Here is a 26,947-nt window from a genome sequence, read left to right on the forward strand (position 1 = left end):
TCATAGTTTAAAGGACGGAGGTGATCTTCATTGGTCTTAACGACCAATTATGAAAAAAAATTAAAAAAAAGAAATCCTGAAACTGCAATGCAAAACATTATCCAGAGCTCTGAAGTCCATCCATCCCAGCAGTGTTAGATCACACAGTTAATGTGTACACCCAGTGTCCATCAGTAGAAACCCAATCACAGAAGCTTCTCCAATATCAAAGCCTGTATCTTCAAGTTAAGAGACTACATTACGACACTAAAGCTATACGTACAAACAGCCACGTCACACGTCATTGACTGCAAATCAAGTTATTGTTGTTTTCAGAAGACAAAAGAGAAATTGTTGGCTGCTCCTGAATCACATCTTTAAAGAATTGACGCCACGTCAGCTAGTTTGTGCTACTGCCACCTACTGACACGTCATGTACATTTCAATTAGTCTACATCAGGGGTTCTCAACCTTGGGGTCGTCCGATGCCTTCTAGAAATAGTATTTTCTGAACAATTTGAGGCCATATTTGTTTATTTTTACCCCTTTTCTGCAACTACACTGAACTTGCCATATCTGAACCTGTTTTCATGTTTTTTTCTTGTCATACTTTTGCTCCTTTTAATGCAATTTGGCTTCATTACTCTCATTTCTGCCACTTCTCCATTAAATTTCAATGCCTTTTCAGCACATTTGACCCACTTTCAAAACATTTTCAGCACTTTCCACCACTTTTCCCACCTATGTTGCCATACAGTAAGACATATTGTCAGATTATAACTGACATAAAACAGACACTCTGTGGTTCAAGAAAAAGGGATAGCATTATTTTGGGCTAGTGTTTTGTAGTCAGTGTTAAGCAGCGTAATAGGTTTCCAATTTTCGATTAGTAGTGAATCTTTGCCTGGTTTTGGAATGAAACATGACACCTTGTTTCACGCGAGCAGACAATTCTTCCTTGATTATACAATTGTTGAACAGATTAAATAAGGGCTCTTCCAACCATTTCCCAAAAATGCAGATAGAATTTTGTTGTAAGTCCATCGCAGCCTAGAAACCAGTTTTTTTTTTTTTTTGCATAGATTTAATTACCGCTACCATTTCTAATCTTGTAATTACTTTCTCACAGTTTTGTTTGTATTGTTCTGAGATCTTAGTAATAATGCCTTGGATGGAATTAGAAAAAAAAAAAAAAAAGGATTCACAATGAATAGACTTGTTTGTTGATTTCTATATGTAAGAATAAAAATTATAGACATAACTGGAGATATCTTTTTGATTGGAGTTAAGATTGTCCTCAATCTTAAGGGTAGATACATTGTTTGTTTTTTTTGCGCCTATGTTTCTCTAAAGCAAGCTGTAAAAAAAATGCATCCAAAACTGCAATGTAAAAAAAAATCCACGAAACACAGTGGCCGCGAAAGGTGAACCACTGTACTCCCATTTTTGCGTTGCTCCCACACCTCACTGTTGGAAAACAAAAAACCAAAAAAAAAACAAATAAACTGCGGAAATGCACATTATTCAATAAAGAGCAAACATTTTTTTTTAATCTAAGACAGATTAAGCTTTAATATTCAAAGGTAAAGCAAGTAACACACAATATCTACAGTTCTACTTATAGAAGGTAAACAATTGCAACTCTAAAACTTTTGCCAAAATCTGTTACGTTAACTTACTGAAAGAACTAACTTACAAAACTCTAACTTCACTTCAAACTTAAACTATACCAAACCTAAGTAGCTAAAAAAAACAATTAACTATTAAAAAAAAAAACACATTTACTACACACATCACATTTGAAAGTCTTTGGACTCTTGTGGACCTTCAGTTCAGACTTATGTGCATTCTCACATGTGACTGCCAGTAAGCCTCACAGGTAAAACATTTACTACAAACATCACATTGAAATGGTTTCTCTCCTTTGTGCATTCTCACCTGTGACTGCAGGTGAGTATTATGGGTAAACATTTCATACAGACATCACATTGAAATGGTTTCTCTCCTGTGTGGATTCTCATGTGTTTAGTAAGATCAGACTTTTGATTAAAACATTTCATACAAACATCACATTTAAATGGTTTCACTCCTGTGTGACTGCAGGTGAAACTGTCGAGTAAAACATTTACTACAAACATCACATTTAGATGGATTCAGTTTTGAAGCTGCACTGAGTGATACTTTCTCACCACCCACACATTCAGATGTTATTTTTACCTGAACCTTCGTTTTTGAACAAATCTGTTGAAATGAATTAATTCATGTTTTAGAGGCTTTACGTCCCATTTCAGCATTTTTTCTTGAGTCAGACATCTTTCTCTTTTTCCTGGTGGAGTCAAAGTCAGCTTCAGCTACAGTTTCAGACTCTGACAGAGGTTTCTGCCAACAATCTTCATAATCATCATCATCATCCTCGTTATTATCTTCAGTCTGAGACGAGTCTGTTTCCGTTCCATCAGCACTTTGTAGTACTAAACTGCTTGGATCTGGGTTCTGGGCTGCTTCTGGTCCTTTGTTGTTAATTTCCATAGTTTGCTTTTTCATGAATTCATCTGAAGTGCAGGTTGAAGGTTCCTCCTTCATGTTGATTTCTGTTTGTGGTCTCCAGTGTAGCTGGGAGGCCTGAGGCTTCTCCTCTTCATCTTCACATTTAACAGGACAAGCAGCACTGTTTGTCTCCTGCTGCACACAGAGCTGGTTTTCCTCCTGACCTTCACTGATCATCTCTGCATCCTCCTTTATGTGGAGATGCTGCTCCACATTCTTCTTCTCAATGAAAACACATTCCGTGACTGACGGCTGCTGAAGCTGTAATCTGTACAGCTGAACTTTGGGCATAAAGGCAGCCAGCACATGTTTTTCTGTTTCATCTGTATTTGGAACACATTGGGAACCTAATCATCTCCTGGTGTTATGATGGAGACTGTTGTCAGGAAGGATGATTTTCGTTTTGTCATCCACTGGAACTTCTTGCACCCCGTGTTCAGTTTTTTCCTCCTCTGTTGCTCTGCATATTTCTATTGCTCTGTTTAACGTTAGACGTCTTTCCCATATGATTTTTAGTAGGGATGTAACAATTAATCGTAAGGCAGTTAAAAATCGATTCATAGGTATCACGGTTGATCTCGATTTTCGGAAAATTTAATCACAGTACTTTTTTAAACAGCAGAGGGCGCTATATATTTATCCTTCTCTTGTCCAAATGCTGAGGTGGCGGGCGGAATCTGCTACTACTTTCTTTCTGGCCGCCTTCTACTCTTAAAACATGTTCAGAAGTGATTCCTTACCCCTTTAGCACCAAAGGAATATCTGTAATATTACGTGAAATATCTTTAAAAGTCACTTTTTTCTATTAGCTCTGTCGGCTAGCATAGCATCTCTTCTTTACTGCACAGATTAGCTGCATGCCAACCGACCACTGGGTTACCAGCGCCCCCTGCTGGTCCAAACAAATATCTGAAGTAAATACAATGTAGACTGTTTTTTTTTTTTTTTTTCTTTTAAGTCCAATTGTTAAGGCACAAAAACATTTTCAGTTGCACTTTTAAAAAGAAAAATAACTATTATGCAGTTTTGCATTGTTTACTATAGAACCAGAATTTAAATTAATAGGCTTCTTCTTCATTTGTATTATTCCTTTATTTATTTCATTCAAGATGTATTTTTAGTTAAATTTAGTTTATCAAGAGATTCTTTTGAAAATTAAAAATAAAAGGAAAATAGTAAATGGTTTTCATCTTGAGCAACTGACTGCGCATGCGCAAACACATAAAACACGCTATGGGAACAGAGGCAGAGCAGCAATGTGCTTTTGGGAGGGGGTGTGGCCTCCTCCTGCCTTACAGCGGAGTGAGACTGTGCAGCGTCTCTGCCGTACCAGGAAATAGCCGTGTTTAGTTATTTGGGCTATGAAAAGCACAAAATGCTGACACTTTCAAACTTATAGGGACTGTAGGCTATCGGAAATGGAAAAATAAATTATAATTTATTATAATTAAAACAAATAATCATAATATCAATTCACCCTTAGTTAGGCACTGGCGACCTTGCCTACCCTGACTGCACATCACTGTTTGACAAATTGCTTTTTTCACCATATTTCATGCTTATTTTAGCCTATTTGTCACATTCATTATTTGTTCCTACTTTTTAAATTACATTCCCCCAACCACCATTTCTGTCACTTTTAAGTCAATGTTGACCCTTTTATTTTATTTTTACACTTTTTCTGTCTGTTTTTGGCCACTCTAATATGTGACTTTTAACCAATTTCTGTGGTTTTTAAAACCCCATTTCACCACCTTTTCCCATCATTTTTGGTCACTTTAAACCCATTTTATTTCTATTTAAAACAAGGATTTACATATTTTAGATGACTATATACAATGGAGAAAATAATAATACACTTCCTGGATAATGGTGGATATACTGTAGTTCAGATTAAAAAAAAAAAAATGGCTATAGATAGATCTATCATTTTGTTGACTTTATGTATGGACCCCAAAAATCTCTCCCCTTTATTCCCCCTTATAGATGGCCCTGTCTACACATGACTGTTCTTCAATGTTCATGTCTGTGTTCAACCATCTTCAGGTAGAGTGGGGTTCCCCGGTCTCTGGCACCTTTATTTTAGGGGTCGCGTTGAGAACCACTGGTCTACACACCACAACGGAAAAAATCCCAGATTTTTTGGATTTAATAAATGTGTGTGTTGGTTCAAACCTTCTGGGCAAAAAGCACGTAAAAACCATTCCGAAACAAACACTGCCTTTATCAGACTTCCAGTTGGTGTTTGGTGTTGAGCCATGCTAATAAGTACCTTCAGTTTTGAGAGTCTCAATTTCATACAATCTAGACAAAAGACACTAAAATCAGTAAAGCTACCTCAATCTACTCTCCCTCACTCTCTTTCTCTGCATGTTTTCTGTCACTCCACAAAAAAAAAAAAAAAAAAAAAAAAAACCTGAGTTTGGCGGCTTTGTGTGGGGATAAAATGAAGCAGACAGAATTAGGTGAATTGACAGAAGCTCTGTCGACTGGATGGAAGAAATGACGCGAGGGGAGGGGGGAATTAAAAAAAAAAGAGGAGATTGATCACAGATGTAGAGCTCCCCTCTGTGGCTGCTAGGAGAACTACCGTGATGGATTAGCAACGCGAGACATGTGTGAGGAGTTGAGGCTAAGCCCCGTGGTGCACATTTGACAGGCAGGAAAACGCACTCGTCTTGACCTTTCATCAAGCGCAACTCCCCCCGACCCATCTATCCTTCACCATTTGTTGAGTGCACTCCTTTGCATCCATCTTGTATTGCTTCTCCCCCCGCCCCCCACCCCCCAAACGACACAATCATCTGCCATCACGGGCATGGTGTAAGGCTTCAGAGCTTGCGATGATTCCGTCCTGTGAGAGTAAACACACTCTCCTCACACACTGCAGAATAAAGAAGGCCAAGGGCTAAGACAAGAAGACTTGTCAAGCTGAAGTGATGGATATACTGTACACCACAGGAAAATAAATATATAGAAATGTAATAACAGCATTAATCTGTTGAAGTCTGTCTTTAAATGTAAAAACAATGTGCTTAGGAAAAGAAAACCACTGCTGTCTAGTGAGCTATGTGTTGAGTCTCTATTGATTTACCATCTATGCTCTCATTTTTTTTTTTTTTTTTTAATATATCCTCATGTCACTCAGAAAGTCTTCTGAATTGCTATCATTAAGAACAACCCAGTGTGTTGTTTCCTGCTGTGTCTTTCTTCAAGAGTTCGTTTGATTCATGTTGCAATGGTGGATAAATACAGTAGATGTCAGTTAAACACCAAGACCCTGTACTACGGAACTAGATCATTATATCCTGGATTTATCACCGTTAGCGGGCTTCACCTAACCAAACATTCTCAGATGGACAGAAGCTGTCCTACGAATCTGGATTACAACACGCTAAGTTAAGCGAGTTGATTTCAGCCTGGCTACGTGCGCGCTCTTGTGACAGAGATGGAGAGATTACAGCGTCAGACCAATCACAATCATGGAGAAACTGGAGAGCAACTTACGCCACAATTGAGAAGTAATTCTTTAAAAATATGAAGAATTAAAATCAATAATTCAGACCAAAAACAACAACGCTGCTGCAAAAGGTGGATAATGTTTATATTTTATTTTATCTTACAGGACTGAGGCACTCAGCGTCACCAAAAATACATGAATGAATAAATTAATTATTTAATTTATCGGTCTGAAAGCGTCCGATGCATGCAGGTTTCATCAGCTGACTAATGTAGGTCAGTCCATCAGATAAAAATATATATGGGATGTCATTGGGTAAATGAAAAGATAAATATTCTCTCTCCTGTGAGCGTCACAACAGATTCACACAGAAACGTGTTCACAATGATCCTGCTTCCATAGGACAGGTCGTTTTCTAAGATAATTGATTGGTCAGGAGGCGGGACCTTAATACTCGCTCAGATCCTAGCCAGAACAAAACCTGGTCCCGACCAGGTAAGGCGTTCAGCCCAAGTTACCATGGTGATTTTGAGCTTTGTAGTACACACTGATTAAATCCTGGAAGTGACCCCGAAAAGAGCAAATCCAGCTTCGTAGTACAGGCCCCAAGGGTTTTTCTCCAAGCTTTCTGCCTCATTACTTGTCGTTAGACTAGAAATTTTATCCGATGGCCATGATGATCAATAATGTAGGTCAGACAGGAGCAACTGGTGGACCTTGGTTATTTAAAAAAAAAAAACTGCAGCCACCTACATGAGCGTATAAAATGTTAAATGTATTGTTCAACAGCAATAACACACAAAACAAGAACACACAGGGTGCAAATCTCGACCAAAATAAGCAGAAATAACAGAAAAATTTACAAAATGCACAAAAACAACTACAAAAACCAAATAACTACCAGAAAACATACAAAACAATGACTAAAATAAACAAAAATAACAGGGAAAATATACACAAAGACAAAAGCACACACAAACATATATTAAATGACTAAAAAAAAACACAAAGCAACAGAAATACTGACCAAACTTTTTTGTTCTCTCCTGTATTCATTCTCAGATCGGTTGTTATTCTTGAATTTATTATTATGAATGATGATAATGTGGCCCTCGGGTCAGACAATCACATTTTTGTGGCCCCGTTGTGATAAAAGTTGTCCACCGCTAATGCAGGTGTTCAGGAACATTCCTTGATACAGTGCTAGACTGACATTGGTGCACGTGGCACCACTTTACTGTCAAAGCACCAAGCTATTAATGGGTGCATAGATAACCAGAGGCTAACCACACATTTCCTACCAAAACTCCCCAACTAAACATCTATCTGAATATGTCTATAGCCAGAGAAAGCACCCAATTCTATGCAGAAATGCAGTATTATTGTTATCAATAAACGCAACTGCATCAAAGCACAATTAACCAATCGATTGCTGCTATTGCTAATGATGAAATCATTGTTTAAAGTCAATATTACTAATGTAAGGCAGATGTTTTTAACTCCACCAACAAAAAAAAACAAATAATGTATATGAATGTATGAACATTCATAATTGAATGTTTTAATAGCTTTAAAATGCATGCACTTATAGTAGAAACTTGTGATCAAAATATGAAACAAACAAAAAATGTAAATGAAAAGGTTTAGTAAATTTGACGTGAAGTATTTAACATCTTGATATTAAAAGGTTTATACTCTTGAACTAAGGTTAACAGTTTTTAATACATCACAGCGAAGAGCTTAGGACATAATAAAATACAATAACATTGAAGCTTTGGCCAAATAAAGCAGAAAAGAGACAATGTTACAAACTAATGCATGACATCATAATGTTTAAAGTTCTGCATCAGCCGGACTATTTCACGGATTACATTTTATGCAATATACTTTTTCACCTAAATTTGAGTTGTTGACCTTTTTCATGCTTGAACACATGTTTTCACAACTAAACCTAGCCACCACAGAAGCACAGATGTTGGAGTGTTATATTGACACGTGAGCCTTGAAAGTTCCTTATTCTCAGATTAGTCCTTCCTCCAACCGCAGCTGTATGTCATTAAAGAGTCAGACTCTGGCTCCAGTTCTTTGACATATAGGAGTTTTATCACCTTTAGACCACAATAAACATTTGTTGCTTCCTCTCTTTGTGTCCAAGCTCAGGCTAAATTAGTTAACATATGGTGTCTGAAAACCCTGTGAAAGATATATGCGCTTCTCTCCTGATTTGACCCCCGATGCTCTCACAGGGGCCTCTGTCTCTGGTTGTCATGTTTTTTTTTTTTATTCTGCTGGTTTTAATACACTTTGTGTTATTCAAGTCATTTTCAACGAAGACCATTTTTTCCACACTACACCAACTTGGCGTTGGTCGGCAATATTTTGGATCACAACTTGTTGTCAAAGCTGTTGTAGTTGTTGTTTTTCTTCTTCGTTGCTCACCTTCAGCATCATTATCATTGGCTTCCTCTTTGTTTCACTTTTCCCTGATGTTTCTGAAGTCGCTCACACGCAAATATCTCTCAATCCACCGCTCGACTGACACAGCTATAGGATTAATGGACGGATCAAACACACTTTTTCCTCGTTCCTTTTGAGCTGACTGTGCAGTCTTGATGGTTAAGCTCAGATGAAGGTCAGATTTGAGTTCAGCACGGGTTAAGCACAGAATTACAATTCCATCCTGAGGGGACCAAAACCAAACAGAACAGAATCGACTTTACAAAGGTTGGTGTTCGAGGACACCGCATTGATAGCTTCAGAAGGGTTTTTTTTTTTTTTTTTTTTTTTTTTTTTAAAGTTGTTTTGTTAGATTCCCATATTCTCCTTTTTATCTCAGTGTGTAATATTTTATGGAGCGAAAAAGTGCTACTTGCAGTTATGCGGCTCACTATGGGAGCCCATTAGAGTAACATTACTGTGCATGGGGAGCATTATCTATGATTATAGGATCAAGCACAGCCTCATTCTCAATGATAAGGACACCAGTTTACAAGCCCACACTCCTTAGCACACACACATAAAACGGAACCAAGGCTTCGAACTGACTTATTTTACTCATAATGAACCACATGAAACCTTTATTAGAGTATTTCTTCTTCCTACAAACTAATGAGGAAGTTTTGAGGAAACTATGACGTTTAGGCTGAATATACATATAGATAATACTGTTTTATGCAAATTATAAATACTATCACTGAAATTAAAACATTGCAATAGTATAAATTAATGTTAATGCAATATACAATATAAAATAAAATAAAATGAATAAATAAAATGTTTAACCTGGCCCCACTCATACATTTAATAATATAGACCCTTTGATTGTTTGTAAACATTGTGACATATTTTGTTGGGCGGGGCTTAGCCTGGAGGCTTGTTTTTTTCTGAGCACGAGTGTCCGCTGGAATCCTATAAAACAGAGATTCTCAACAGGTGGGTCGGGACCCAAAAGTGGGTTGCGGACCTGTACTGGGTGGGTCGCCGGACAGCTGGTCAAAGATGAATAAATACCTAATGTCTGTCTCTCATGTTGGACTTGCCTTTTATTTTGAAAGAAACTTTTCTTTTGACAGACATGCTGTGAAATACATGTTACACAGGAAATTAAGATAGATTTATGTTTTAAAAAAAAAAGATTACATATGTGTGTTTTCAACAGCTATTTTTGAAAAACAACATTTGGTTGGTTGAATTAAAGTGGGTCGAGATTTAATGAGATTTAAGCCAATTCTTATCTCAACGTTACAAGTCAACTACTGTCTGCATACACAATCAAAAGACAAGGGAGGCTGGCCTGACTGACTATTTGTTGATTTTTGCGACAGTGCTGCAGTGCTTGTGGCCACTAGGGGCAGTTGACGTGAAAGGTAAAGGTCTAGCGCCCCTAGTGGCCAAAAGTTACACCGTGTGCCTTTAAGTGGTTGTATTTTTTTGGTGTATTTTGGAATCGTTTTTTTGTGTTTTTGTTGTTGCTTCATGTATTTTTGTTGACATTCTTTTTGTTTCTTGAATTACAATTTTTGGTGGGTTTGTCTTGGGGGGCTACACAGAATTAGACCGAGGGTCGCATGTGGCCTCCGGGCCACCAGCTGCCTTACACCATGAAAGACAGATCAAGCCTCACAAATATTTGTATTAGCCACATTTCGATTTGGTCATCTTAAGGGTTATTTACTATTTCATCTATGCTTATTTCATCTTAGGCATCCAGGCGGTAAACTATACAACCACAAATTATATTTATGTCCACATTGGAAAGACGATTGTTTTCTACATTTGTTCCATGTAAAATGTCATTCCTCGGATCGATATCAGATTGCCTTATAGTCTTTTTGCTTCGACTGTTCAGAGCATTTTTCATCTATTTTTGTGCGACGTGATCAGCTGCATTTACACCCCTCCGTTTCCTCCTCTTCCTCCTCTTCCTCCATGCGTTCCAAGCTTTCAGCAGCCAGTATTCCTAAGAGAGAGCCAATCGTTTCCTCTCACGCACATCTTCTCCTTCTTCTCTTTCATTTTTGCTCCCTCTCGTTCTTTCATTCCAACCAGCAGTTTGTCACTTAGACGATTGTTAAATAAAAATTAGAGCTTTTACAGTATATTTTATAACTATCTACTTGACTTAACATCGGTTTACTATTACAAGTCACTTGTAATTTTAATAATTACTTTCTAGTTTCATTTAGAAAGCTCTAGAACAGTGGTTCCCACCTTTTTTTTTTTTTTGGATCGTGTCTCCATTTTGATATCAAGAATTTCTGGCATCTCCGAATCCAATTTTTTCTAGATTTAGTTTTTGATCTTGTTTGAGCTCAGATAAAACATTTTTTTACTGCATTTTCGTTGAACTAGATTAACAAAGTTCAAATATTGAAATAACTCCTGGCTTGACCGTGTCATTAACTGATAGCATAGATTTTAATGCATTATTATTATTTTTGGCACAAGGACAGTTTAAAAAAAAAAAAAAAATACGCTTGTACACTTTGTATATTTTGTAAGATAAGAAATCCAGGCCTTCACTGAAATTTCCCTAAAACTTTATGCTTCATCTCCAGTTGGTAAGGGGGTCATTACACCTAAAACATATTTCCCTTTATTTTGAAGGGAGAGGCTTTGATCTATTAGGTATTATTGAAAAAGTTGTCGTGATTACAGTATATGAAAAATATGTGGTTACAATGGGAGTCAGTGGGGCAAATTTGGTCAAGTGTCAGTATGATGCACATCTCATTTTCTATACACTTCCAAAACACAGGACTTTGGAATTGAGCAAATAAAAACGTAAAAACAATAGTGGCAAAATTTCATACAGCTAGCTTTAAAAATGACCGGAATATTGAGAGCGGAACAAATAAAAACATCCAAAATGTCACTTTTGGTCACATAGATGCTCCGAGGGTTAAGTACCGCCTGTAGTGCCAAGGAGTACACGTACCCCCATTTGAGAAACACTGATCTAGAATACTGCTAAAAAAAAATAAAACATTTCAGATTAGCCTTAGCGATTAGACTCACTGTGGAAATGCTATATTAAATAAAGACCAAAAAAATAACATCTTACTGTATGTATTGGATACTCTAGCAGTTTGAAACTACTGTGGCTAATGTAAACTAATGTAAACCCACAGAATGAGCTTTTACATGTCAGCATCTCAATAAGGTTGGCTTAATGTGTTTTAGCATAATGACAGATTGAGGCTCTTCGCGCCAAATCAAGAATGATATTTAGAGAGCTCAGCTGTGCCAACACGATGCTCACACTGTGATTATACGACTTGCCGTTGAGGGAAAGCACAGGATGTGGATTTGTTTGGTGTATAATGACATGCTAACACCCCTGTAATCTTTTCTCCATTTTCTCTCAATGACATTCTAAGTATCCCTAATGCGATCCAGCCATACTCTGACAGACTGGGGGGAACAGTTGTTTCATGTTTGTATAGGAGGATGTGCATTAAGGAACATTTTATACATCTCTAGACTCAAAATGCCACGTTGTTGTTGTTGTTGTTGTTGTTGTTGTTGTTGTTGTTGTTGTTGTTGTTGTTGTTGTTGTTGTTGTTGTTGTTGTTGTTGTTGTTGTTGTTGTTGTTGTTGTTGTTGTTGTTGTTGTTGTTGTTGTTGTTGTTGTTGTTGTTGTTGTTGTTGAAGAAATCGCTACTCCTCTGTTATTCGTGAATGGATCGGACTGAAATTTGGTAGATATAATCTATGGATGTCTACGCATCGAGCCCAATTTTTGATTTGGGGCCCAAAAAAAAAAACGAAAGTCGACTTCTCATTTATTTGTGAGTCAAATATTACGACGGTTGGTGTTACCAAATCATTGGCACATACCAATATGAAAATAGGGCTCATTACCCCGTACTTGTCACGGAGGCGCCAGGGGGCCCCTGAGGGCCCCATTTTTCAAGTGACTACTCCTCCGTTTGTTCTTGTTAGATTGGAATGCAGTTTGGTATACATACTCTATGAATGAGTATTATTAGACACTCACGCTTTGTTTTTTTTTTGTTAAATGGGGCCCGGAGGCCCAACTCCCATTTCAGGTAATTTTCACATTTATGGGAACATATTCGTGTGATATATCGTTTCAAAGGTAATTCAACGTAGATTACAATTATGCCTTGCACAATTTGATTAGGGGCCCGAGGGGCCCACCCCCCTTTTTTTGGCAATTTCGTTCATTAAAGTTGTTTTATCATTTATTTGTGAGTCAAATATTGTGACAGTTAGTGGTACCGAATCATTGACACATGCCAATATATGAATGGGGGCCATTACTCCGTATGTCTCACCGGTGGGCCAGGGGGTCCCCCAGGGCCCCATTTTTCAAATGACTTCCCCTCTGTTAATGCTTGTTGAATCTGGCTGTAATTCGACATGGATATTCTATGAGCGGATGTCAAGAGCCTCTCGAAGACCCTTTTTTATTCTGTGGAACCGAGTCATTTGACTGAATTCTCGGGAATGTGGGACGTGCTATTCGGCATGGAGACGTTCCACGGACCCAGCCGTAGTTCGTCCGAACTTATTAAATGCTATCATCATTGCCAATCAGAGTTTGGTACCTCAAACACAGCTTTAGAACAATATTCTGTTTATGTTTATCTGGCCTAAAACAACCATTAAATCTAATCAAAACTGATATCAGCTGAAACAGGTCTTTACCCATGTTGGGTTTAGAAGCAGCTAAATTGTGGAAAACTGATCAATTTGGCAACATTCATTTCAGTTTATTTCACTTTCAGTTATTTTTAAACACAATTTAAAAATATATAAAAAGACTGAAACAGGCAGAAGAGAAAATGCTTATGTTCCCAACATAAATAATAACATTCAAGTTACTTTTGTCAATAAATACACACAAAATAAATTATATGTATACATATATACTTTCTTTTATATACAACATTTAACAAAAAAACACTTCATACTCCTACAAACATTTATTCTGCTTCACATAACTCCCTAAAATATATTGTGAAATTTTCATTTTAAAAATAAATAGTGTGTCACTCATTTTTATTTCTTTATCAACATCATTCCACAATTTAACCCCTAAAACAGACAAACATCTTTGTTTGTCTTCTAATCTTTCTTTTGGTAAAATAAACAAATTGATCTCTTAGGCTGTATTTGCTGCTCTGTAGATAGAAGTAGCTTTGAACATTATCTGTGTTCATTTATAATAAATCTCATACGTTTTGACACTAAACATTGAGTTAAATATTGTTAGCATGACTATTAAGAGTATAATTTCTCTTTACCACACACATCGAGCTTTAAATAACAACTCTGTTATTACCAATAAGTGGAAACTGGTGAAAATGTTAATGAGTCAGAAATGGTTAATAACAAATACACATTTGTGGATTTGTTTTGATGACTTGAGTAATGGCAAATCACATGCAACTATATATATATATATATATATATATATATATATATATATATATATATATATATATATATATATATATATATATAATGTTATAGTTGTAATTAATTATCAGATACAAGTATAATTGACCCCAACCCTGGTGAAGAGTAAGGAAAAACATAATATTGCTTGAGTCCTATTTTGTTATTTCATTTCAACATAACATTTTCAATCTAACATGAGATCAAAGTCTAATAGTAGACACAAAATAAAAGAGAAACACTTTTATCCTCAGGCAATTTTCCTCTCTCTCAGTCTCACACAGGTGTACAAAACCCCACACACCCTCGAGTTGTTTGTTTTTCCGACTTCTCTCTATTGTAATTGCAGTGACATTTATATTTGCGCTTGCAGCATGTCTGCCACTTTCTATTACTCGGAGCCAGACTTCGAGAGAAAACTGCACTGAATGCCAGCTGATTGGAATGAACGCCAAAGCAAGTGCACCTAAAACAGCTATTTTGATTGGTTGGCTGGATGCATGCAGTGTGGCAGGGTCACCCACAGTGTTCGAGATAATCACCTGATAATACACATCTATAAACAGCTATCCTACACATTGGTACATGATAATAGGGATAGTCCTTTCCTTTGTCAATTGATCAGTTTTTGAATTTTCCACTCATACACAGCTTTTTCTTCCCCTGACTGTAAAATATGATATTTTTCTCTTTTTATTAAAATGTTGTGAGTGAGAGCCTCAGTCTGTGTGTGTAACCTTGGTATATCAATCTAGACTGAGAAAACTGGCTCCACCACAGTGTCCCATTGATCATTTTTTACAAGTTCGTCATTAAATATTTACTCCGCCTATTCCCCAGTGGCCATACTTCAGTAACGACTGCAGTGATAAAGATGAGCAAACGCAACTAAACATCGTTTTGCTTCACTCTCATCTCTGGCCCATGTCCAACAGAGAAACTGTGGTTAAAGTGATGCTCAAAGCTACCAGAGTTAACATTACTCCTTCCTCTACTTTCATTCTTCAGTTTATGACACATGGGGGGGGTTTAGCGGCCCAGGGGGCCTATTGGGACTGTTGCAGCATGCAGTGTTTTGCCTAAGCCTATGGATGTTTACATGACTAGAAGGTTCACCCCCCCTGTCAGCAAACATCAAGCTTGGTTTTCCCACGTGGGTCAATTACAGAAGCGTCACAGTAGGGGCTGCGCACACAGAAGGTTTGAGTTTGGTATACAGAGAATAGAGTTCACTTCATGAGAATAAGATTTGCATGATTTTTTTCCGTCCGCCACTTTCTCAGCTGAGTTTCATTCTTTCTTCATCCAACTCAAACGTACGATTGACGTACGGACTATTGGTACATTTACCGAACTACACGTACGTGGCGTCTTAGGGTTAGGTTTAGGTTATAACCCAATATCGCAACAATTTTAGGGTTAGGGTGAGGTTTACGGTTAGGTTTAGTCTTAGTCACGTGATGGCCAATGAGGGGCACTGCGTACATATAGAATGTCGGATGACCACCGCCAAATTTTAACGCGTGGTAAAATGAGGAAATTGTGACGGGAACCTTTTAAGCCAACTAGGTGTCAGACCATGATTGTCTGCTGTTGATCGAAGAACAAAAGTTTTATTTTCTGCACGATTGATCTCAACAGAAGAGTTTGGATTCTGCAGTGCTTCAGGTTTTCCAGCCGTGGGTAAAACATCTGAGTCATACAATGCTTTTAACTGGACACACACGCATCAGTTCCAGCTGCTTCACTCTATACTTTTGTTCTTTTTGTTTAAAAGAGTCTCTTATTGACTTAGTCTTCTCCATTATGGCCTTGAAACTTCAATGAGAATCAAAGATACTGATGTAGAGTCCCTGTAAAATGATCCGAAATCGTCTTTAATCAAGTCAAATGTATTTTTGTGACAGTTCTTAAGACTCAGTAAATGAGTTCTAGTCCCTTTTGTAAGGTAAGCTCTTCTTCTGCATATTTTTTTCAAGAAATTCCCATCTTCATTGTGTCAGAAGATGTTTTGCAATGGCTTCTACCAGAATTTGCAGACCCAGAATTGCTCATAAAGTTTTTTTCCTGCATTGTTCTTTGCTAACATGAAGGAGAGTAAATACCTATGCTCTAGTGAATAACAGTATTTCAACAACATCCAACTTTATGCAAACTTTAGCAGCTGAGGATTTTACCGTCACTTTTTTTTTACCTCTACTCTGAGTTTAAGAGTTATGTGCGTTGGCGGAACTGTCTTCTTGCAACTGAGAAAATTACCATTAATTTCTGCAACATTATGTTGTTTTGGCTTTGCAACAAGCTGCTGTTGAGCTGAGTCAACCAAAAAGTGGAAGAGAAATGTCATTGGGTTATTTTATTGGTTTAAAGGTGCAGTCCGTGAATCTCAGATCCCTCTCTCCCCCTCCCTCTCTCTCAATGTGCACACACCTCAGTAAAAGCAGCAACAACACAGTGCAATCACTTACAGCTGCCCAAACGGAGGCTGCTGCGCGCACACGAACAACACATGCACGACAGAGTTCTAGTGTAACAATTACAAATCAAACATAATGTAAATCAAGCAGTAGAAAAGTCACTAATTCCATCGTCTACTCCTCCAGACCATACGCTGTAAAAAAGACGGCACTCCAGCCTGGGAAAGGGGCGGTGCCTGTGAGCAACAACTGTCAGACAGTCCATCAAACACAATCCTGGCTCTGATTGGTTCTTTTTGCTCGGTTGCGGTACATTCTGGCAATCTGCCAAAGGCTGCAGGAGCAGCAGGGAAGACTCAATTTTTTTTTCACACAAACTACTAGTTTGATGTAAAACTGTCCTTACATAGTGACAGCTTTAGCAATTATGACAAAAAGTCTCTTTTATAAGAGTTGCAGACTGCACCTTTAAAGTATGTTGTTATGATAAGAATAAAAACAATGCACTGATCAACCTTTCAGAACAATAATTACCAAGGAAAAATAACCCATTTTACATAAAAAAAACTATTTTAACATTAGCTTGTTTTTGTACGGAGTACATTTCTTAGAAATAAAATGTTTCTCACGTGGTACTTCCCTAACCATTGAAAATAGAATTATATATATTCTTTTTTTTTTTTTAATAGAATTTTATTATCATTCAAAATGTGGATTTCATCCAACAACAATGTTCAATCCAATGACTAAACGTGTTCTACAATTCAAACGTTGAGTCATTTCTTCTGTTGGTGAATTTCCAATCAGTTTGAGGCACCAATCCAGACAAAAACAAAAGCCTGGACCCCAGGTGGGAGGAAAAAAAAAAAAAAAACCTAAAAGAAAACCTCAAGCCTTGCCAACCTCAAGAACCTCCGAATTTCAATTTCCACATCAAGGTGCAAGTCGGTCTCTGGATGGCCGATCTTTCCCGAGGGACAAAGGTCAATTTGATCAATAGATTTCAGAGGAAAGTTTGTCGCCCACAACATAAAACATGAATGAGACTTTACTTTAGAAAGTACCAGCCAGGCGTGAAATAACACAAACACAACCAAAAAAAAAAAAAAAAGAAGAGACACAAACTTTCAGTTTGCTAAAAAATAACTGATTCCAATCATTCACCTCACGTTCTTCCATCTTTCCCTCCTCAGGGGACCTCCTTCCATCTTTCTTTGTCTCCTCTGTGAAAATGACTAAACATTTCTTTTTGTTTACAGGTTCCTGCAGATAAAGACTGTTCTTTTGCACTTCTCCGAGGAGCATGTCGAGTTGATAGTTTTTCCTGAATGCCCTTGACAAAGTCACATGACTATAATAACAGTGAAAAATCACTGCAACTCCTTGTTGTTTCCTCTTGCATGCAAGTGGCTACTAAACAACGGATGCCATCTTCAATTGATTGGCCATAGACAAATATTCTGACACCAACAAGACACCACAGACACCATTATTTCTGCCGTTTTCCCTTCCCCTGAAAACAAGCCCCTCCCTAACAGCTGTCCCACCCCCTTTTATGGACGTTGATTTGCTAACTTTTTGTCTCTTTTACTAACAAGCTTCCAAAGTCTTCCAATTTGATTCTGATCATTGGTGACTTTCCTTTATCCTTGACCTTTTTTATGATTTTTAACAACTAACACTGTGTCATTCACGGAATGTGACCCATCTGTTTTGTTTTTTTTAACTTACTACTACTTGCATACTAACAAATGTACCGTTTATCCCTTTTTACCTTTTATTTTTACTTTTTTTTTTTCTTTATTATTATGAACCTCAAAAGTTGTTTTAAATATTTGCATCTTATTTTAATGCATTACTATTACAAATTAGGAGAATGCAGATCTTTAATTTGATAGTGAAATATTTTAGACAATCTTTTTCACATTTCCCCCCCTTCTTTGGGGCTAAGGTGTGCTTTCTTAAGTTTTTAAGGTTTACCGTTATTATATATTTTTTCTTTCTCCTCCCCCTGTTTCCTCCTGAAGCACGCAGGCATTGGACACGCTATGGTAACAAACTGCATTATATGGTAGCTATCATTCTAACTGTCTTACACATTGGTTTGCCCTGGGTTTTCCGTTACCTCTTTATATTCAGTTTGCTTTACTTAAAGTACTGTCCTTCATCAATTCCAAGGTAGATGAAAAACTCCACCTTTCTGTTTTTCTTCTGGCCCTCTTTCTGTATATTTATATATGTTACCTCTTTATATCATCATCCAGATTTAATTTACTTAAGACTTTAAATTGACATCCAAAGAGGTCTGCCCCAACAAATAAAACTCTTTATGTATCATTTATTTTCTTTTTTTATACGACCCGTATGAGGAAATAAAAAAAGTATATATTTTTTCAAGCCTTAGAAGTGTTATAATTAATACCCCTCCAATTTCGAATCCTCAGTTTTGTCTGTTTCTCTCTGAATTCAGCACACACAGCAGACTTTCCATTCCAAAAAAGTGGCTTATCCAGTCAATGAGAGTCCAATCCATTTGTTAGTTGTATCATTTTTCTCGCTAATGAGACTGATGACCCTAATGAGAATCTGCCGGAGCTGTTCAGCCTGTTAGGGAATGACTTGTTAACATCACGGCTGACCATTCTGTGCTTTATAGAGTCTTTAACAACTCTTGATTTAGTGGTCAAAGCCCTAGCTGTAAAGTAGGGCCTCAATGAGTGCATGATCCCATTAGTGACACAAGGCTTGATTCATGAGCATGATAGGAGAGTTCTTCAATCTGCAAATGAGAGCTGAGAAACAAGTTTCGGAAACAGTTCTGAGATATACTGTTGATGTTTATACAGGAATGTGATGAGAAACCGGATGTTTCTGGCAGTCCTAGCATTTCCTACCAAGTGTCCATCTAGGGCAGCCAGGAGTTAAAGAAACAATGCCATTTTTTGTCAGACATGCTCACTGCCTTGTTGTGGGTCAAAATCAAAGGAAGAGTTGGAACACACTCTGTGACCCGACTAGATGGTGATTCCGGTCGCTTCCGTCAAGCCAGGATCAACTGGCTGATGGCGGCTAACACAAGGTGGCCGAAGCTTAAGAGTAAACGTGGAATTCAGCCATCAGAACAATCAGAAACATCGTGTTAGGTCATAGAATTTGTCAAACTCCCACTACGGTGGTAGTGGGAGTAACACCAGTTACTGAAAAAAAGTAACTAATTACCATTATCTCAGTTACTATTTTGATTACTTACACCAAAAAGTAATACTTTACTGGAAAGAGTAACTTTTAAATTACTTAGAATTAAATAATGTATTATTTTTTTGGTCATTTGTGTCTGTACAACTTCATTTCAGTGCTGTATCAGAAAATTCTCTACTGTTGAGCAACTCTGTGGTGGAGGAATAGTGGTTAAGAAAGCTGGCTTGTAATCAGAGGGTCAGTGGTTTGAATCCCTCCTACCCCTACTGCTCCTGTATTAACATTGCTTTGGCTAAAAGCCTCTGCTAAATGAAATTGTATTGTACCCATTCCTACAGTTTCTAATCATTTACATTCACAGTACTAAACTCTGCTCAGTATTAGTCTTTACAAACACCAATCCAACTGAAAAACAAAGTATTTTTTCAATGCCAGTTTATTTACCTGAAACCGGCAGAAACTGAAAATGTTACATGGAATTCTGAAATAAATAACACATAAAAACCTGAATATTATTCAGAGTCAAAGATAAAAAATTAAAGTGGCTTCAGCATTATAAAAATGGCTGTGTTTAGCCCTTATAATGTTCCCCTATGTACAAAAACAAGCAACAATGTACAACATAAACAAAAAACGCCTTCTAAAATAAATAAATTAAAGCAATCTGAATTAAGTCACATAATGGACAAACGCAATATTTTGTGACGGTAACTGCCTTTATTTCTTATAAAGATATTGCGTTAGAGTACGGTGGCGCGGTAACACGTTATCGCCGAACACATTGGTGGTACCGGGCATTCCGATTACTTTAGTCTGCTTTTACTCTTAAACTTCAGTCGCACTGCATTGCTACGGTCAGCCTTAATCAGCTACTGAAGCTGGCCCTTGATGGTGGCTAAGCGGAAGCGCCCGGAATCACCATGTAGTTGGGTCACGACTTGTGTCACAGCTCCTCCTTTGACTCCCATGTCTGACCAAACGCAGATTTCAATAATCCCTGACGGGACTATCAAAGAAAATTACACAACAAAACCTGTAATCTAGTATGACAAATGATCTTTTATACAGAGCTTGCAATTGAAAATGTACTACAGGTACCTTGTTAAAAGGTTAAAGGTCAATGAAGCCAGTAGTTCTGTCTTGTAATGTACAGCACCAATGCAGATCCTATACAAACACTTCATCTTTGTAGCATTAGTCCAGCCCTGTATGGATAATCGGATGTAGAGCGAGAGGCTTTCACTGGATTGCCAATCAATAATTGATTTTGTCTGCCCATTGATGCAGACTGTGGAAAGAACTGCCATAGAAACCTCACTGTGTGCATTCAGACCCTAATTAACACTAGTTTAAAACTACTTTACTGGCCTCATCTTTTGCATGACTAGTTTCTTGGTGTATTTTTGTTAATCTAAAGGTTGCATTGAGCATATATGCAAATGTATATATCACGGCCAACATATATACATACATATATCAATTACCTTAATATATTCAATGTTTTATATATCTTTTTATTTTATTTCTTTTTTCTAAATTTCCCTCTTTTTAAGTTTTTTTTTTTGTTTGTTTGTTTGTTTGTTTTAATTAACCTACTAAAATAAATAAGGACCTCACAACTTATTCTCATAACACCAAAAAAATATGGGAAAAAAGAAGGGACAGATTTTCATGTTCTGGTGAACAGAGGATTGACAAGTAGCCATTTTACTCAGCTTTGGCTCAAATTCTACTTACATAATAAATTCATTCTTTACAGAAAGTTGAAGAATAACATGAGATATCCATATTATACATACGGTATATAGTGTAGTTTGCTACAACTCAAAGAGTTGAGACTGTTATTCCAGGACATTCTCCTTTTTGAGATCCTATTCGCCAGAATTTTGATGTCTTCTCTCTCTCTTGACTTTCCCCATTCTTTAAAAAAAACCCTCTCATTCCCATCATCTGTGATTGCTGACACAAATATCATCACATTACCAAGTACCAACTTCAAACTGACAGTATCCAGTGATGCATCCTGCATGCATGTTTTTGGCTAGAACGTCCTTCCATCAACTGGTACATGAGGTGGAAATGCTGCTCTAGCCTAGCACGTATTGATCCGTTGCACCTGTGTCTCAAAAGCTTTTTATGTTGCTTTCAAACCCTCAACTTTTAACAGCTTAAGCTTGTGTCTGTCTTACCCATTTGTCTGGTGCTTTGTAATATCTTCCTCATTTTGCCACATCTTACCACATTTCTTTTAATAGCCTATCCATATGTGTTTTGTCTAATGCTGCTTTCCAACTCACTAACGTCCATGGTGTCATTATCTGTTTTCTTAAAAGCATGGCTTGTGTGTCAACCCGTGAGCTTGAATGGATTCATTTTGTTTCTTCTTAACCAAAACAAACCCTTGTCATATGAAATCTCATATTCTGGATCTGGTTTGAGCAATCAAATTCCAGAGGACTTTTAAAGAATCCTCACATTCCTCTTACCATTTTGACTAAATTGACTAAATTGATGTTACTAATCTATTGTTTTAACCAAACCTTTGTTGTAACTGTACTAACAACCATTTTTGTGTCTGACTTCCCCTTACTTACAAAAGTACTAACCGATTCCGTTCACCCTCCAACCCCTGCGACTCTTTTCGGCATACAACTAAAGACTCACTCCCTTCTCTGCTTTTTAACTTTAAAAGCAGCTTACTTTCCAAGAGGCTTGATTTGAGTCTAAAAGGAAATTCATCATCTGGTGCAATTTGTGCACTATTTTGACATGTTGCCAGACACCCACAGAAGTCCAACCAGAAATGTATTCCCCTTCCTTCCTTTTGATTCCTGGTTGTCGAGGGTAGAAAGCCTGGGGTTTCCAACAATTGGTAAGTGGTTCGATTTGGGTCAAAGCTCAAATTATAAAGAGGGGAAATTGAAGATAAAAGAAAAACAGGTATTGGTATCATCGCCCAATCCACATGCATAACATTCAGCTTGTAGTGGAAACACAATGTAGCCAAATTAATCTGTGAATGCATTTATCTGAATATATAAACCATATGATTAGTAAAAAAAAAACAATGATTATTTGAACTAATTACCAATACAACCAAAAATGTTTCCTTTCTAGAACACCACTGTAGAAGTATTTGTATTAATTCTTAAAAGGCAGCATTAGGTTAGCTCTAATAATGGTAAACGTATGCCTCATCAAAAAAAAAAAAAAAAAAAAAGTAGAAAAATATCACATGCTATGCATATGTTTAACCACATGATTCAGCCCAAATTTTGCTAGTTCCATGTTGTTTCACAACATTGCAAGCTAGTTGTTGGTGGCTAGGCTAACAAGTCCAGATGGAGGTTTGCTACTAGATTTAAAGCAATGAAATATTTTGTTTACTTTACATTCACTTCAACAGTGTTTGTGGGAAATAGAAGTTACGTATAGCAATTTTGGTTCTTAGCAAGAACTTGTACTTGTAATTCATCATACACAGCCAACCTCCATCTTTGTTCTATTTCTATTATTATAATCATTATCAAGCAATCACAGTATCAGTTGGCATTTATTTCACTGACCACAATCGAAGTTCAGCAGACATGCGTTTAACTTGTAGGCTATTATCATCTATGAGCACAGAATAATAATGAAGAAAGCCAAGGCTCTATGTTTAGTTGTTACTTTGGTCTAAGTAAAACTGAAACTTTATTAATCACCAGAGGACAATGTAGTGTTGTCTGACAATCAAGCAATTACAAGTAGCAACAAGTAAACAGTCAAAAGGACACTTTAGACACGTTTTCATTTGAGAAGTAAAGCCTCTGGATTAATAACTAAGATTAAGCACCGTCAACATAAATGCCCAAGACTTTTTAGTCTCGACCAAACTCATGACCTTGTAGATATGGGTTTGCAACCCTATAATATATTTTTAGCTACCAAGAAAACTATTGAACCTTTTTCGGAACATATGCAGAGATGTTTCTATTTCAACGCATTTTATTCTAATTGTGCAACTGTGATATTGTCGTAAATAGAAAAGAGGAAAGTATATTAGAATGCAGTATCATTTTATTCCATCTGAAGGTTAAAGTGATAAAACTGCAACATTTTGGTTTAAGTATGGGTAGATGTCTTGGTTTGAAAAATTTGCATTCCTTCTTTCAAGCGATCAAGTAACCTCTGATATCAGCGCTTTCTTTTCTCCGGCCAATGATGCAAGTAATTGTAATTTTCCTATTGCAATGCAGAGTCGTGTGGGTGCTGTTGTGAATAATTATATCAATCAGTGAGCACAGAATTGTTTGTTTTCTTTGTCTCGATTTTGCCCAGTAATTGTTCTTGGTCTTATGTCGACACATTGTCTCGAGGGAATTTTGCTGCTGCTTAGTTCGAACCTTTTGATCCCAGAATAGAAAACTGAGTGAAAAGTATTGTCTGAGGCTTGTTGATTTTTCTTTTTTTCATCACAGCTTGAGTACAAAAAGGCATTTAAGAAGAAGAAATACATGGTCTTTGCTTGGAAATTTATGGGTGTCTGGCAACTGGCCCAATGCTAGTCCCTCAGTACTTCATCAGTACATTAAATTCATAAGATGATCCATCAACAGCCTCACATAAACTGTTCCTAGAAGCTCCCTGTAGTGTACTTTCCCTCCAAACAAACCTGTTTTCTTAAGCAGGGAAGCTTTATCACTGGTGTCTACTCTAAAAAGGTGAGACTACTGGTAGATCCAACCAAGGACATACTAATCCCATGGGTGGGTCCGCTCTGAACAAATGACTATAGCTCCTGCTGAAAGTCCCAACAGACATCTCCAAAGGCATCCCAATACAAACCAGCATAAAAAAAGATCCATCTGGCTCACCAAGCACCAACAGCAGACATAAAAATGAGTTGCCCTTTTGAGAAGGGAAGTACGGTCAAGAATTGATAACAGAAACACTATCCAAAAGGAAGTGAAGATGCAAACTCAGTTTGGGTGATAGATCTGTGGAGTGCAGTTGCTAAAAAGCCTCTTTTTTGTTGACTTCTCATTTAAACTGATTTTTTGATTGAGAATGAATGAGACTTTCACAAGTTCATATGGTTACAAATCAACCAACATGAGTTTTTTGATCTGTTATCACAAAGTTAATGGTAGAGTAAGAATACTTCTATTTATTAAATGTCATACATTAACAAAAGTCAAAGCAGTTCCCCAATGAAATCAGAGTATTTGGTAATCAAAAGCATATGCTCTTCAGTAAACCCAGTCACTGTTTCATTGCTGACATATTTTGTATATTTAGCTCACTTTCCTCACATGTTGCTAATTTTTCTTTCATTTGACATAGCAATGTATATAAAAAAACATGTTATATATAATTGTAAAAAAAAAATGTATACACATGAAGAAAAAATCTAAATATAAATGTTCAATTTAAATGTTAATTCTAAACCTAAATGTTGAATCTTAAAATGAATCTTAAATCTAAATGTAAATGTTAACGCTAAATATAAAAGTGGAACCTAAATGTAAATGTTAAATCCAAATGTTAAGTATAAATGAAAATGGTCAATCTAAACCTAAATGTTAAATCAAAATGTAAATGTAAAAAACACTTTATATTTTAAGCTAATGCTTCAATTAATGGTAGTGGTAATATTAAATCTAAATTGAAATGGTAAATCTAAATGTTAAATCTAGATCTAAGTGATGCCAATCCTTGCACTGGGACAAGTTAAATGTAAAGACAAGTGTTTTAGGTCAAGATATTACTGAATTATCTTTTGGTTAGTTATGAATCATTTACTATTATTATTTTTTAGTATTCAAATGTTCTTTGGACTGAAATATTAAAGGATGAATTAGGTTTTATTTTATTTAGCACTGTTTATCTGGCTTCTATAAAAATTCAGAAGCTAATAATTATTACTTACATTAGTTGAAGCATTAGCTTAAATTATACAGTGCCTTTCTAGACACCTTAAGAGATGCTAATAAAAATGTCCATTCATAATGATTGATGTTTACTTAGACAATATAACACAACCTTATTTGTCAATCTGTCTATTTTAAATTTGTTTATCATATAGCTTTCCAATCTATTGTTTTAACTGGGCTAACAAAAACAAAACTAAAACAATTAAAATCCCCACCTGTTAATAGCATAGCGATATATGGCATCCTATCATTATTTTTTAAAGTGGTTACGTTGGTGTTAGCAATAATGCTATTAGCCTAAACAACTTAAATTTTTTGTGTATAGTTAATTACCACGTTCACCAAAGGTTTTGTTTCTACGCATTTATCAAAAATCAAAAACACATCCAAGGCATTTTAGCATCATCTAGGCCATCATACCAATACGTTTCTGTTGTGAGTAAACACTTATCAGGATCCACAAAACAGGTTTTTTTACGAGTAAAGACAAATACTGTATGTTGCTATAAAGCAAATATAATGTAACCATAGAAGCCAATGGTAGTTAATTATCTATCAGTTTCCATTTAGCAACTGCACTCTGGAGTGAATTCCCCAGTCTGACTCGCTTCAAAAGTAACCAACCAAACGATAGCGCTAAAGGAAATCCGCTTGCCCGTCGCTTGTGTTTAATTCTATCTCTTCCCTCTCTTTCCTTCCATTTCATCTAATTTCTCTCCTATCTTATTATCTCTTCCTGTCTGCTCCACTATCCTTCCTTTTCTTTTTATTTTTATATCTTTCACTCTCGGGCCATGCCTGTAACAGGTGACCATCTCAGTTGATGGTATTTTGACCACCACTGGTTACACCCAGGAGGATTACACCATGTTGGGCTCTGATGACTTCTTCTATATTGGAGGGAGCCCGAACACGGCAGACCTGCCTGGATCGCCCGTCAGCAACAACTTTATGGGCTGCCTCAAAGATGTAAGTAAATCCATGTCAGTGGTTCATATAAATATTAAACAGATTTGGTAGGATTTTAGCTTATTATATAGTTGCTCCGTGGTATAATGTTAGCATTCTCTTCTCCCAATGCATAGTATGGATACAAATCCCCACTTTGTCAGGCTGTCAATAGCATATAGTGATATGTTGGCATTCTATGATTTTATGTTGTTGTTAGCAATAATGCAATTAGCTTAAAGCAAGTTTAGCACACACAACAGACATGATAAACATAAATGGTTTTCCTCCACAGTCCAAAATATTACTGTTATGTAAGCATGTATACTAGGGGTGGGGTAAAAAAAATCGATTCATTTAAGAATCGCAATTCTGAATCGATTCATAAACTTAAAAAATCTTTTATTTTTTTTCAAGAAAAACTCCACTTAGATTCTTTACTCAAGAAACACTGTAGACTGAACATACAAGTGTTCTCATAAATAGAAAATACCATAAAAAAGGGTGCTAGCTTCATGCTAACGTCTATGGGAAAACCCATGTGTATCCTCATGCTA

At 36.7% G+C, this 26,947-nt stretch overlaps 1 protein-coding gene across 1 annotated transcript in view; it reads left to right on the forward strand.

Annotated features, from left to right (window-relative positions):
* Window positions 1–26,947, forward strand: part of LOC114480175 (neurexin-2-like) — a 484,818-nt gene that overhangs the window by 428,136 nt on the left and 29,735 nt on the right. The window contains exon 7 of the mRNA XM_028474071.1: window positions 26,250–26,411. Coding sequence (XP_028329872.1) covers window positions 26,250–26,411 — 162 coding nt within the window. The remainder of the gene's footprint in view (window positions 1–26,249; window positions 26,412–26,947) is intronic.

The sequence above is a fragment of the Gouania willdenowi genome, chromosome 18, assembly GCF_900634775.1.
Source record: "Gouania willdenowi chromosome 18, fGouWil2.1, whole genome shotgun sequence".
NCBI lineage: Eukaryota > Metazoa > Chordata > Actinopteri > Blenniiformes > Gobiesocidae > Gouania > Gouania willdenowi.